At 42.6% G+C, this 14,037-nt stretch overlaps 1 protein-coding gene across 1 annotated transcript in view; it reads left to right on the top strand.

The window, feature by feature from the left end:
• The window catches only part of SORT1 (sortilin 1), a 72,887-nt gene that overhangs the window by 21,256 nt on the left and 37,594 nt on the right, over window positions 1-14,037 (top strand). Inside the window, exons 4-5 of the mRNA XM_075853636.1 lie at window positions 6,160-6,262; window positions 8,107-8,271. Of these exons, the coding sequence (XP_075709751.1) occupies window positions 6,160-6,262; window positions 8,107-8,271 (268 nt within the window). The remainder of the gene's footprint in view (window positions 1-6,159; window positions 6,263-8,106; window positions 8,272-14,037) is intronic.

The following is a 14,037-nucleotide window of genomic DNA, read 5'->3' as shown; positions in this document are numbered from 1 at the left end:
GTGTGAAGGGTCCGTACGAAAATAGGACATGTCCGTTCTTTTTGCGCATCATGCATCCCTCCATAGACTCTCCACTATGGGGGATGCGTGACAACGCGTCCCGCAGCGCTGAGCACGGATGCACCTTGGACGTGAAAATCTGCCGTTTTTCATGTCTCAGATGCGCAGCGTTAGTGTAAATAAGGCCCTAAAATCCACTTGGTGCTCCTTTTTGCTTCTGAGGCCGGTGCTTCAGTCCATTACCACACTAGGGCAACATGTGGGATATTTATAAAAACTGCAGAATCTGGACAATATTGAGTTGCGTTTCTCTGGTAAAACCTTCTGTTACAGAAAAAAATCTATTTTCTAAAAAAAAATTATGAAATTTGTCAATTTTACGTCCACTTTGCTTTAATTCCTGTGAAACACGTAAACGGTTAAAGAGGCTCTGTCACCAGATTCTCAAATCCCTATCTCCTATTGCATGTGATCGGCGCTGCAATGCTGATAACAGTAAAGTTTTTTTGTTTTGTTTTTAAAACGTTAATTTTTGGCCAAGTTATGAGCTATTTTATATTTATGCAAATGAGGTTTGAAATGGACAACTGGACGTTTTTTTCTCTCGTTATGTCCAACTGGGCGTGTATTGTGTTTTTAACGTGTATGACACTGACCAGTCAGCGTCATACACTCCTCTCCATTCATTTAGACAGCAGCGATGTGCAGCCACATAAACCGAGATTAACGTTAATCAAGTGTCCTGATAATGAATACACATGATCATCCAGCCTGGACGTCATGTCTATTCAGAATCCTGACACTTCTGAATCTTTTCTGTGAGATTTCCATCAAGGGAAACGAAATCTCGTTTACCTCCGTAACCTCGCGAGATTTCGTTTCCCTTGCTAGAAATCTCAGAGAAGAGTCAAAGTGTCAGGATTCTGAATACACATGACGTCCAGGCTGGAGGTCATGTGTATTCATTATCAGGACACTTGATTAACGTTAATCTCTGTTTATGTGGCTGCACATCGCTGCTGTGTAAATCAATGGAGATGAGTGTATGATGCTGACTGGTCACTGATTGGTCAGCGTCATACACGTAAACACGCCCAGTTAAAAACACAATACACGCCAAGTTGGACATAACGAAAAAAAAACGCCCGGTTGACACACGCACGCACGCACACGCACACGCACGTCCAAAACGTCTCACCTGGGCTAAGGAGAAAAAGGACTGGTCTGTTGCTCAGTGGTCCAAAGTCCTGTTTTCAGGTGAGAGTAAATTTTGCACTTTATTTGGAAATCGAGGTCCCAGAGTCTGGAGGAAGAGTGGAGAGGCATCAATCCAAGTTGCCTGCGGTCCAGTATGAAGTTCCCACAGTCAGTGATGTTTTGGGGAGCCATGTCATCTGCTGGTGTTTGTCCACTGTGTTATATAAAACAGATTGCCACCCAATATACTTATGAATTTGTTGTGACCTACTAATTTGATGTCTCTCCGAGCCTATAAATAACCTTTCATCCAACCTTCAAGCAGCCTATCAGGGGACGCATCTTATGTGCTTATCTTGTTGGTGTTTATCTACATATGCACAGACATATAGCATCTATGCACAAATCTCTACCATTTGTCTACCTATGTTATTGCCATTGATCTGCTTTGATCTTGTATGGTCATGCGGTGGCTAACATGTACTAATTTATATCATCACATGCACTTTAAATCCAGTGCTGTTTACTGGTTTGATAGAAATACTGTAAACGGGAAAATATATATCTTTTTTTTATTTATATATATATATATATATATATATATATATATATATACACACACACACGTTTTTATTATTTTTCTTACACATATCATTGGTTTGCATATATTCACACACAATAGGGATATACATTAGTCTTATACACCCCTTATACACCTGGTATAAGTGCACATCATTTTTTATTTATAGTCACACGCTATATATATATATATTTTTATTTTTTTTTTACTTTTTAATTAATTTTTTAGTTTTGCAAATTGTGCTTTTGGCACATGCCTTTCTGTGTTCTTGTTTTGGTTTTTCACCCATATGAATAAACACAAATTTCATTTTTTATTCATTATTATATGTTTTTCTTTTATTACACATATATAGTTTCTTAACAGATATATATATATATATATATATATATATATATATACTTTTATATTTTAGATTCATTAATTAGTATCACAGATACAAGTACACCGTTAACTATGCAAGATCACGCCAATCATTGAGACAGACATTCAATTGGTTGCCTGTTTGATTGTCAAGTTGTCAATAAGCTTTTTTTTCTATATAAACCATAATCTGCGGTAGTCTGACACGTTTCTATACCTACCTGCATTACATCATGTCTCTTAAGTTTGTTATATATATATATATATATATATATATATTACATATATTTCTTTATTAATATTTTTCCTATCCATCAACAATCCTTTACATAAACATTCTTTTAATTAGTGCACATCTATTAAAATTAAAAAATGTTATCAGTACTTCTTACACATATATGAATAAATTTAAATTTTATATTTTCATCTCTTTAATAAAAAATATTACATATATTGTTATTATTCATCATTATATATTTCATTATTTATTTGTAATTTTTTGCACGCATCACTTGGTTTTTTGATTACGTTACATATATGTATGTGGATACACCTATATGTATACTTCTTATAATATACACATTGTCCATTGATTCTTTGTTTAACGAATTATCTAACCCAAAAAATGTTTCTGTAAATGTAATTTTTGTATTGTATTAATTTGTTCGGACTTTGTATATAACATCTGTATGCAGCATCATCCTTGATATTGGTTATAGGGGAAGGATAGGGACAGACAATATTCATATGTAAAGAAACTTTTTTCTTATCCCTGATATATGTATTTATCTGTGCATAACCTCAACTATGATCTCCATAATGTCTTTTTGTTTTAAACTCTGATGTATGTACTGAGGTGTGCACAATACTAACTATGGCTTGTATAAACGTAATGGTGCCACTTTTGGCTACTGTAGTTTCTCCTGGTGTGCATGCGCGGCTTTACAGTCCGGGTATCTGCATCCTCGGCTGGACTGGATTGCGGAACACGTGGTCAGCGTCTTCCGCTTCTGGTGCCGCGCCCCGGATGTTGACACGCTGGACTGGATTGCTGCAGGCTGCATAACATTCAATCAATCGATTCTGATAAGTCACAGGTGAGTTTCTCATCTGTGATTGGCCTAGGGAGGTTTAAGTGGCTTTCTGTTCTCCTCTGACACCACCCCCCAGACGAAGGCTTCCGGGCCGAAACGCGCGTCGGGGTTGATGCCAGACCGTGTGGATCGTGACATGGGTAAGAAGCTCTAATGCATTATGCAAAGATAATATGATATAGGCACACTTGCATTCATCGTTTAAACCTTACCATGTTCATATGTTCAATCATTCATTTGCATACATCCGGTTGCTGTGACTACACTCTATGTCTAGTTTCAATCAATACTTGGGAAGCAGGTTCTCTTGGTCTTCTGTGATCCAATTCACACATCTAGCTAGATGCAATGTGTTATGTATTACAGTCCTGCCCCTCCATTATTCATACAGTACCATCTTTATATATATTTTGTGCATCATATCTGTGCACATCACTGTCTGGTGTCCATCCACACTGTGGCAATCATCTTTAAAAATTGGAATTGTGTTCAGACTTCGATCTTTAGGTTTTTTGTTCCATTTAGCGGGCGTTCCATCATTCCTACAATGCTTTTTATGGGCTTGTATGCCCTTTCCCCTCCAGATATTATATACCAATATGGACATATACTTATTATACATATTCTTGGGGATTATGATTCAATAAAAACAATTTTTTGGTGCTCTCCATATAGGTATAGCACTGTGTCAAGTAGGGATGTCACGATACCAGAATTTGGACTTCGATACCAATACTTCGTTTAGTATTGCGATTTCAATACTTTGCCAACAGTAATAAAAAAAAAAGTTCTTCCGTTTTCTGATGTAAGCGCGAGGTGTGATGAATTTTGATTGTGCCTCACATTAATAGTAATTAATCCCATCATGTTTCTCAGTCATAATGGGTTAATGTGTGAATTACATGATGGGGTTAATTACTATTAATGTGAAGAACATGGAGGTGAAATTCATCGCGCCTCACATTAATAAGTGATAGAAAGTAGTGTTTGTTTTATTTTTTTACAGCGTACACATCATAAATGATGCAAAAAAAATTGTTGCGCAGGTTATTACGGCCGCGCCAATACTGAATATGTGTATGTTTTATGTATTGAGACTTATTTTAATGTTTATTGTAAAAAAGGTGTATGTGTATTTATTTATTTTTTTTAAATTTAACATTCCTTTGTTTTTACTTTATTTTGAAACTTTAATGTACTGACATATATCAGATATGTGCAAGTACATTAGCCTGTGGACGGATTGTACACAGGCAGTTGTTAGGACATACCTCAGTATGCCCTAACAACAAGAAATATGGTAAGACAGTCCTGGGGTCCGTCAATAGACCCTGAGCTGTCTGGCCATATATGGTATGGCCCTCGATCGGGCATCCCCCTTCTCATTTTCTCCTGAATGCTGCAGTCCGCTTTGATGGCAGCATTCAGGGGAATAACGGCAGAGATGAGAGGTGTCTCCTGATCTCCGCCGTTATAGAGCGGGGCTGCGGCTGTGTAATACAGCCATTGCCCCGCTCCTGACAGGAAGTGCGTGCGCGGTCAGCATGAGGAGATGCGGCCGGCGCTGAACTAATGAGCAGCGGTTCAGGCACTGAAGACAGAACATGGGGGTGTTTTGTAGAGCGCCCGCCATGTTCTGTCTTCAGTGCCGCCGCACATTAGTGCAGCGCTGGCCGCATCTCATCATCCTGACAGTACGCACTTGTTATCAGGACTAAGGAGCGGGGCAATGGCTGAATTACACAGCCGCAGCCCCGCTCTCATACATTTATGTGTTACTATACTTAGCTGTGCGGCTGCGCAGCTAAGTATCGAAATACAGGAAATAACGGTATCGAACCGTTTGGGGATGCAGAGTATTGAAACCGTATCGAAGTTTCGATGCATCGTGCATCCCTAGTGTCAAGTCCAGAGTCAATGCAGCCCTCTACCAGGAAATTTTAGAGCACCTCATGCTTCCCTTAGCGGACAAGCTTTATGGAGATGCTGATTTCATTTTCCAGCAGGGCGTGGCACCTGCCCACACTGACAAAATTACCAATACCTGGTTTTATAACTACAGTATCACTGCGCTTGATGAGCCAGCAAACTCGTCTGACCTAAACCCCATAGAGAATCTATGGGGTATTGTCAAGAGGAAGATGAGACACCAGACCCAACAATGCAGACGAGCTGAAGGGAGATATCAAAGCAACCTGGGCTTCCATAACACCTCAGCAGTGCCACAGGCTGATCGCTTCCATGCCACGCCGCATTGATGCAGTAATTCATGCAAAAGGAGCCCCGACCAAGTATTGAGGGCATATACTTTTCAGTAGGCCAACATTTTTGGTTTTAAAAATAACTAACTTTTTTGAAATTTCGCTTCTATAATATTCTAAGACACTAAATTTTGAGTTTTCATTAACTGTTAGCCATAATCATCAACATTAAAAGTAAAAAATGCTGGGAGTAGATCACTCTGTGTATAATGCTATATAATGAGTTTCACTTATTGTATTACTGATATGAGTTAACTTTTTGATGATATTCTGATTTATTAAGAAGGACCTGTATATAGTCTTTACAATGTATGTCAGCATGCTCTACATTTACAGGGGTTGTATCGTTCCTTTTACATTTTGTGCCCGAAAAAAAAACCCAGCAATAAAGCACATTTCCGCCAGGATTTTTTTTTTTTATTCTTTTAGCCAAATACAGGAGTGTACACAAAAGAAAGGAGATGCATCAGTTTGGGTCTTTATACCTTTCCTTCCTTTTTTTTTAAAATTTATTTATTTTTGATCCACTTCTGGCTTTGATTTAAAAAAAAAAACTGCTTCAAAACCGCGTGTGACCCTGGGCTAAAAAATGGTACATAGCCATCCATAGTTCCGAAATTGACTCCGATTACTTGGTTTATTACTATTTTGTTTGTCATTCCAGCGAGGATTATGGAAAGACATTTGAGGATATAACATCTCTCATAAAGAACACATACATCCGCACCGCGTTTGGTATGGGTCTTGGACCTGAGAACTCTGGAAGGGTGAGTTTTGGTATTAATTTTAACTCTATGTTTAATATTTTTAAATGTACTTACGTTTTTTAAAGGGGTGTAAAGTAAGGGTATGTTTACACGGCCTATTTTCAGACGTAATTCGGGAGTTTTACGCCTCGAATTACGCCTGAAAAAACTGCTCTAATACGCCTACAAATATCTGCCCATTGCTTTCAATGGGTTTTACGATGTTCTGTTCCCACGAGGTGTATTTTTACGCGTTGCTGACAAAAGACAGAGCGTAAAAAGTCGCCCACGTCAAAGAAGTGCATGTCACTTCTTGGGACGTTTTTGGAGCCGTTTTTCATTGACTCCATTGAAAAACCGCTCCAATAACGTCCGCGAAAAACGAGAGTAGTTACAAAAACGTCTGAAAATCATGAGCTGTTTTCAGGCGAAAACCGCTCCGTAATTTCAGACGTATTTTGCTACTGCGTGTGAACAACGTCCGTGAAAAACACGAGTAGTTACAAAAACGTCTGACAATACGGAGCTGTTTTCAGGCGAAAACAGCTTCTGATTTTCAGACATTTTTTTTTTTAACAACTCTCGTTTTTTGTGCCATTTTTTTTACAGACTTTTTTGGAGCTGTTTTTGAATGGAGTCAATGCAAAATGCGTCCCAAGAAGTGTCCTGCACTTCTTTTGACGAGCCGTCATTTTACGCGCCGTATTTTGACAGCGACGCATAAAATAAAGCCCCGTGGGAACAGAACATCGTAATTCCCATTGAAAGCAATGGGCAGATGTTTGTAGGCGTATTAGGGGAGTTTTTTAAGGCGTAATTTGAGGCGTAAAACTCCCGAATTACGCCTGAAAACTGCGCGTGAACATACCCGAATTCTTAAAAGGCTATTTCAGCCAAATACCTTTTGTGGCTCACCGATCGGAACGCCACATGTATGGAGAATGGAGGACCACTGACCCGTTTTGCTGTACAAGTTGGCTGCTAAGAGGAGGAAATTCCGGGGAGTGCTTCCCATATTCTTGTATGGGAGGTATGGAAACAGCCAGTCACATGTAGAATGGAGAGATCAGGTAGCCTAAATGGTTTCTGCCGCGGCCGGCATAATGGGTGTTAGGCTGGGTCCTCCGCTTATCAGACGTCTATAAATGTTTTTGGCTGTTCTACCTCGTTGAGGCCAGAATCGCACATGCAGTTTTTGATGCATTTTTTTTATTTTATTCTTTTAGCCAAAACCAGAAGTGGATCTAAAAGGAAGGAAATTTTTATAAAGAAAAGACTGCTTCTCCTTCCTCTTTGTGCCCACTCCTGTAGGAGAATCATCAGTCTTTTCTTTATACCTTTCACAATGTGTGTGTAAATTTTCATGTATTGTTCTAAATCGTTGCTAAGGAGTCCACTGGGCTCTCGTACTCTATGATTGAACGCTGTCTCAGAATGCACATTCATATCGGAAAGGCTGTTGTTCCCTCAGTAGGACTGCCCACTGGACTCCTGAGCCCAGAATGAGCATAGATTTAGATCAATACATGATGTTCTACTAAATGTTATCCCACAAAACTACCGTATATATCAATCTGCTCCGCTTCTTCTGCTCTATAACTTGCTGCTTGCAGCTGAGACTGTATACAAAGTGTGACCGGTTCCCTTTTAAAAAGAATCTATAGTATTTATGCTCTTTTATATACATGTGGTTAAAATGTTTGTAGGCTATCTTCCACCTGATGATCTTCCACCCAACTCCTTGCAAAGAAGCATTCCCCTCTCTACATGGACAAATTTACCCCCCCCCCCCTCTTAAATTTTTAAATGTGAAAGTATATGCTACACAGACTCTAGACCTTTTTTCATTGTTTAACCATTTCCAGGTGGTTCTGGTAGCGGATGTGTCAGGAGGGAGCACTGGTGGTCGTATCTTCAGATCCTCTGACTTTGCGAAGACTTTTGTTGAAACAGATTTGCCATTTCACCCCTTGAGGCCTGTGTCTTACAACACGGAAGATCCCCAATCCTTGATGCTCATCAGCATACATGTCAGTTATTTTATGTATTTTATTTAACTTTTTAATGAAAAATTAAAAGAACTTTCTAGCAAGGAAAGTTCATAATTATGCCTTTTGTCACACACCTTCAAAAACAAGAGAGCGAGAACCAACTGGTTAATGAAAGGGGATAATGGCTCAATGTCAGAACTATTATGTAGTAGTTTTGCTTGGCTGATATTCTTGGCATAAAAAAATCGTTTACGAAAAGTGTGGAGTTCATTAGGCAAATTCATTGTTTGACAGGACAGTTCATCGTCCCCCAATTCACTTCCGTAGACTCCTTAGTTTTGGGTCCATTTGCACCAGTGGCGGACACAGACTGCAAAAGGCCCCTGTGCAGATAATGTGCCAGGGCCCCCCCCCCCCCACCCCGCAAACTTCTCATGGCCGACGGTCCGCTTTCAGCTGCATCGCTGGGTCTCCTAAGTGACCCAACAATGCAGCACTAGCAGCCGGGGCGTCACTAAGGCTGGGTTCACACACACACTATTTACGGACGTAATTTGGGCGTTTTAGCATTGAATTACATCCGAAAATGCGGCTCAAAAGCGTCGGAAAACATCTGCCCATTCATTTGAATGGGTCTTACGATGTTCTGTGCCGATGGTCATTTTTTTTTACGCGCCGCTGTCGAAAGGCGGCGCGTAAAAAACTGCCTGTCACTTCTTCAGATGTAAATGGAGCCGTTTTCCATGGACTCCATGGAAAACCAGCTTCAATTACTTCCGTAGTGGACGCAGCAAAAGACGCCTGCACATGCCATTACGGCTGAAATTACGGTGCTGTTTTCTCCTGAAAACAGCACAGTAATTTCAGCCGTAACAGACGCTGCCGTGTGAACATACCCTCAGGGCTTAAAATGTCCGGGAAATAGCCCCAATACATATGTGTCCGCCCCAAAAAAAAGTGTGTGTATAGGAGACAGCATAGCATATCTATAGCACTACGACCCTATAAACTATGGATAGGATTAGATACAGTGGCTGAGCAGACAGTATCACACATGATAGGATTAGATACAGTGGCTCAGAAGGCAGTATCACACATGATAGGATTAGATACACAGCTCAGCAGACAGTATCACACATGATAGGATTAGATACAGTGGCCCAGCAGACAGTATCACACATGATAGGATTAGATACAGTGGCTCAGCAGACAGTACCACACATGATAGGATTAGATACAGTGGCTCAGCAGACAGTACCACACATGATAGGATTAGATACAGTGGCTCAGCAGACAGTATCACACATGATAGGATTAGATACAGTGGCTCAGCAGACAGTACCACACATTATAGGATTAGATACAGTGGCTCAGCAGACAGTATCACACATGATAGGATTAGATACAGTGGCTCAGCAGACAGTATCACACATGATCGGATTAGATATAGGGCCCAGCACAGTATCATACATGATTGGATTAGATACACAGCTCAGCAGACTGTATCACACATGATAGGATTAGATACAGGGCCCAGCTCGCTGACATTGCGGCTCCAGCGCTGGACCCAGGAAAGGTAAGAATAATAATTTTGCTTCTTTATGTGTTACTGATTATTTTTGTGTGTTTGTGTTTTTTTTACAGGTTCGGTTGTTGGACTTCGGATACGAGGACTTCAATGACGGCGTTTTTTTTATTCTCAATAAAATGGTTAATGAGGGTTGTGTTTTTATTTCAATAAAAAAAATTTCTATGTGCTTGTATCTTTTTAAACTTTATTATCACCGCCTTAGTAATGGCCGCTGGCTGATTGACAACCTCCATTACTAAGGCGAGGCTTAATGTTAGCCGGTGCAGAGTCTACACTAACCCCCATTATTACCCCGGTACCCACCGCCACCAGGGGTACTGGGAAGAGCCGGGTACAAACCAGTACCCGACCAGCTGTAGTGACGGGCAGGCACCGGGGTGGCCGCAGGCTGGTAGTATTAGGCTGGGGAAGGCCAAAAACAGTGGCCCTTCCCACCCTTGTAATGCTGCCTGCTGCTGCTGTGTTGTATCTGGCTGGTTATGAAAATTGGGGGGGACCCGACATCGTTCTTTCCAATTATTTTTTAAATGACGTGGCGTCCCCCCCATTTTCATAACCAGCCAGATACAATAAAGCAGCAGCAGCCTAGCATCACCAGGGTAGGAAGGGCCACTGTATCTGGCCTTTCCCCTCCTGATAATACCAGCCTGCGGCCACCCCAGTGGCCGACCATCACTACAGATGGTCAGGTACTGGATCGTACCCGGCTCTTCCCAGCACCCCTGGTGGCGGTGGGTACCGGGGTAATAAAGGGGGTTAGTGTTAGCCTCTGCACCGGCTAACACTAAGCCCTGCCTTAGCAATGGATGCTGTCAATCAGCCGGCGGCCATTACTAAGGCGGTAGTAATATAGTTTAAAAAAAACCACAAAGACATAGAAAAAATATTTTATTGAAATAAAAAAAAAAAACACAACCCTCATTAACCATTTTATTAATAAAAAAAAAAGCTGTCATCGAAGTAGTCCTGGAATCCGCCGTAGTCCAACGACCGAACCTGTAAGAAAACACACAAAAAATGATTAGTAACACGTGTGTTAGGGTATGTGCACACACACTAATTACGTCCGGAATTGACGGACGTATTTCGGCCGCAAGTACCGGACCGAACACACTGCAGGGAGCCGGGCTCCTAGCATCATAGTTATGTACGACGCTAGGAGTCCCTGCCTCGCTGCCGGACAATTGTCCGGTACTGAAAACATGATTACAGTACAGGACAGTTGTCCCACAGCGAGGCAGGGACTCCTAGCGTCGTACATAAGTACGACGCTAGGAGCCCGGCTCCCTGCAGTGTGTTCGGTCCGGTACTTGCGGCCGAAATACATCCGTCACTTACGGACGTAATTAGTGTCTGTGCACATACCCTAAGGCTTAGATACAGGGCCCATGTGTGATACTGTCTGTGGGACCCTGTATCTAAGCCTACCACAAGGTAGGCTTAGATACAGGGTCCAGCAGACAGTAATCTTATACAGTATAAGATTACTGTGTGCTGGGGCCCTGTATCTAAACCTACAGTGTGGTAGGCTTAGATACAGGGCCCAGCAGACAGGATCACGCATGGGCCATGTATCTAAGCCTACCATGTGATTGGCTTAGATACAGGGCCCAGCAGACAGCATCACACAATCTGTGATCCTGTCTCATGGGCCCCCTAAGCCTGCTACATCGTAGGCTTAGGGGTTGTGCAGTCCCTAAACATTGATGGCCTATCCTCAGGATAGGCCATCAATAGCTGATGTGTCGCCCGGGACCCGCAAATCAGCTGTTTTGAAGGGGCCGCAGCACTCGTACGAGAGCTGCTTCCCCTTCATTTCACTACTCGCCCACACTGTGAATCGCCGACACGGATTCACAGTGTGACCGGAATGAAGTGACAGGAATGAAGGGGAGCAGCTCTCGTACGAGTGCTGCGGCCCCTTCAAAACAGCTGATTGGCGGGTCCCAGGAGTCGGACCCCGCCAGTCAGGGCTATCTTACCTTCCTCTTCGGCCGCGGCGGGAGTTCTGTAGTCTCGATGCTGTGCGCGGCGGCATTTCGCTGTGACGTCATGCGCTGCGCACAGCGCCTGACGTCAGGACCTCCGCTGCGATCCGGAACCAGGAAGGTAAGTAAAGTATGTTACTATAGTAACAGGGGCCCGCGGCCCGAGTTACTATAGTAACTTTTTATTGATGTGGTGCGGGGGGCCGTGGGCCCCCCTGGCTTCGGGGCCCGGTCGCAATTGCGACCGCTGCGACCCCTATAGCTACGCCAGTGGTCCACGGGCCTCTGTCTCAGTCCTCAGCATCGCGCAGCTGAGAACTGAGTCGGCCAGCAGAGGAACGGGCCCCCTTCCCACGCGGGGCCCTTGTGCAGCTGCACCGGCTGCACATGCGGTATGTCCGCCCCTGATTTGCACATCTATTGAAGCTTGTACAAACTTGGCCTTATGTGTCAAGACATACTGTGGCTCTCCAACTGATGGCGCCCCCACCACCAGCTTTTAGTTCTGTTATCCATAATATATTGACCAAAATAACATGTAATAAAAGTTCCTGCCCACTTCAAAGGGCTTTATTTGTTCCAGAAATTGACTATATTGTGGCCAGTTACATGCAGTTATGATACCTTATTCATAAGTCTTGTAAATGCAGTTTTTAAGGCATAATAAAAACCTATTTAAAGCTATTGTGCAAAATGCAGAGTATGCTGGGCTTTGGTGGAAAAAAAAAAGCCACAAACCGAAGCGAGGTAATGTCTCCATTTTTACGATGGGGAGTGCAAACTATCGAGGCGATATTTTAAAAATTCTTTACCCACCCTAAAGCAAATTACTTTTCCTTGAAAGTAGAGTAATAGTTCAGGGGTTCACCTTGGTAATGTGGTTTGGAATAACTGCACTACAGTCTTTAAAAAAAAAAAAAAAAAAAAATTATACTTTTATACATTGACCTGTATAAAGAGTTGATATTTATTGCTAAGTCAAGTGCATTAAAAGGGTTGTCCTACAAATGAGTGTCCCTAAAATTAATCCTTAGACAAAACCTAATACTTTTAATTGGAAGATTTAAAAAAATAAATAATTGTTACATCCCGAGATATTCAACTTACTTGCTCTGATTGGTGCCCCCTGTTTCTACAGAAATAGTTTGTACATGTCCTACCAGTGAGGCTTTCACTTCAGGACACGCATACATAGTCAAAAAAGACTGCAGCCGGATCGATCATTGTAATATTGGTGCATTGATTCCACTGCTGTTTGTCTGTGTCTTCTACTCTGGTTTCAAACTGCTAAGAATGACTATCCCGCACAGTAGCTCAAAGCTGCCGGGGGGATGTGTTTAAAATTGATTCAACGCGCCATGTAAGTCTCCTTGCTGTGAAGTCAGATGGGAAAGGACCAATCGTGAATAGGCACACACTGGGTATTAACAGGCTTTTAGTAAACCGCCTCTATAGTGACATCACGAGGGCCACCACTGGATCGGCAACCCGCCAATCAGCAGTTTTGAAGGGGCCGCGGCGCCCGTGCGAGTGCTACTTTCCCCTTCCATAGCTCATGCTGCTCAATTCTGGTCAAATGCTGACACACACTTGTAGTGGTGGTTGACCGTATTGCAGCCTTCTCCGAATTCATTTGAATGGGAGGAAGCTGTAATAGTGGGAACCGCCGCTATGAGTGTGGTGGCGTTTTGCAGTGTCAAGTAAGAGGAATAGAGAGAATGCAGCGCTCGCACGAGCACCACAGCCCCTTCAAAGCAGCTGATCAATGTGCTGAGTAAGTCTCCCACAGATCAGATATTGATTTCCTATCCTGAGGATAGCCATCAATTTTCTCTCTCTGAAAAAACCCATTAGCTGCCAGGGCTTTTTTGGCATTTTGCTCTTCCTGTAGCCAGGACCATTTTGGCACTTGCCATGTACAAATAAGGGTATGTGCACACACACTAATTACGTCCGTAATTGACGGACGTATTTCGGCCGCAAGTCCCGGACCGAACACCGTGCAGGGAGCCGGGCTCCTAGCATCATACTTATGTACGATGCTAGGAGTCCCTGCCTCGCTGCAGGACAACTGTCCCGTACTGTAATCATGTTTTCAGTACGGGACAGTAGTTCCACGGAGAGGCAGGGACTCCTAGCATCGTACATAAGTATGATGCTAGGAGCCCGGCTCCCTGCACTGTGTTCGGTCCACTACTTGCGGCTGAAATACGTCCGTCAATTACG

This window comes from Rhinoderma darwinii, chromosome 2, assembly GCF_050947455.1.
Source record: "Rhinoderma darwinii isolate aRhiDar2 chromosome 2, aRhiDar2.hap1, whole genome shotgun sequence".
Taxonomy (NCBI): domain Eukaryota; kingdom Metazoa; phylum Chordata; class Amphibia; order Anura; family Rhinodermatidae; genus Rhinoderma; species Rhinoderma darwinii.
Note: the sequence above shows the minus strand (reverse complement) of the source record. Positions and strands in the feature narration are given on the sequence as shown.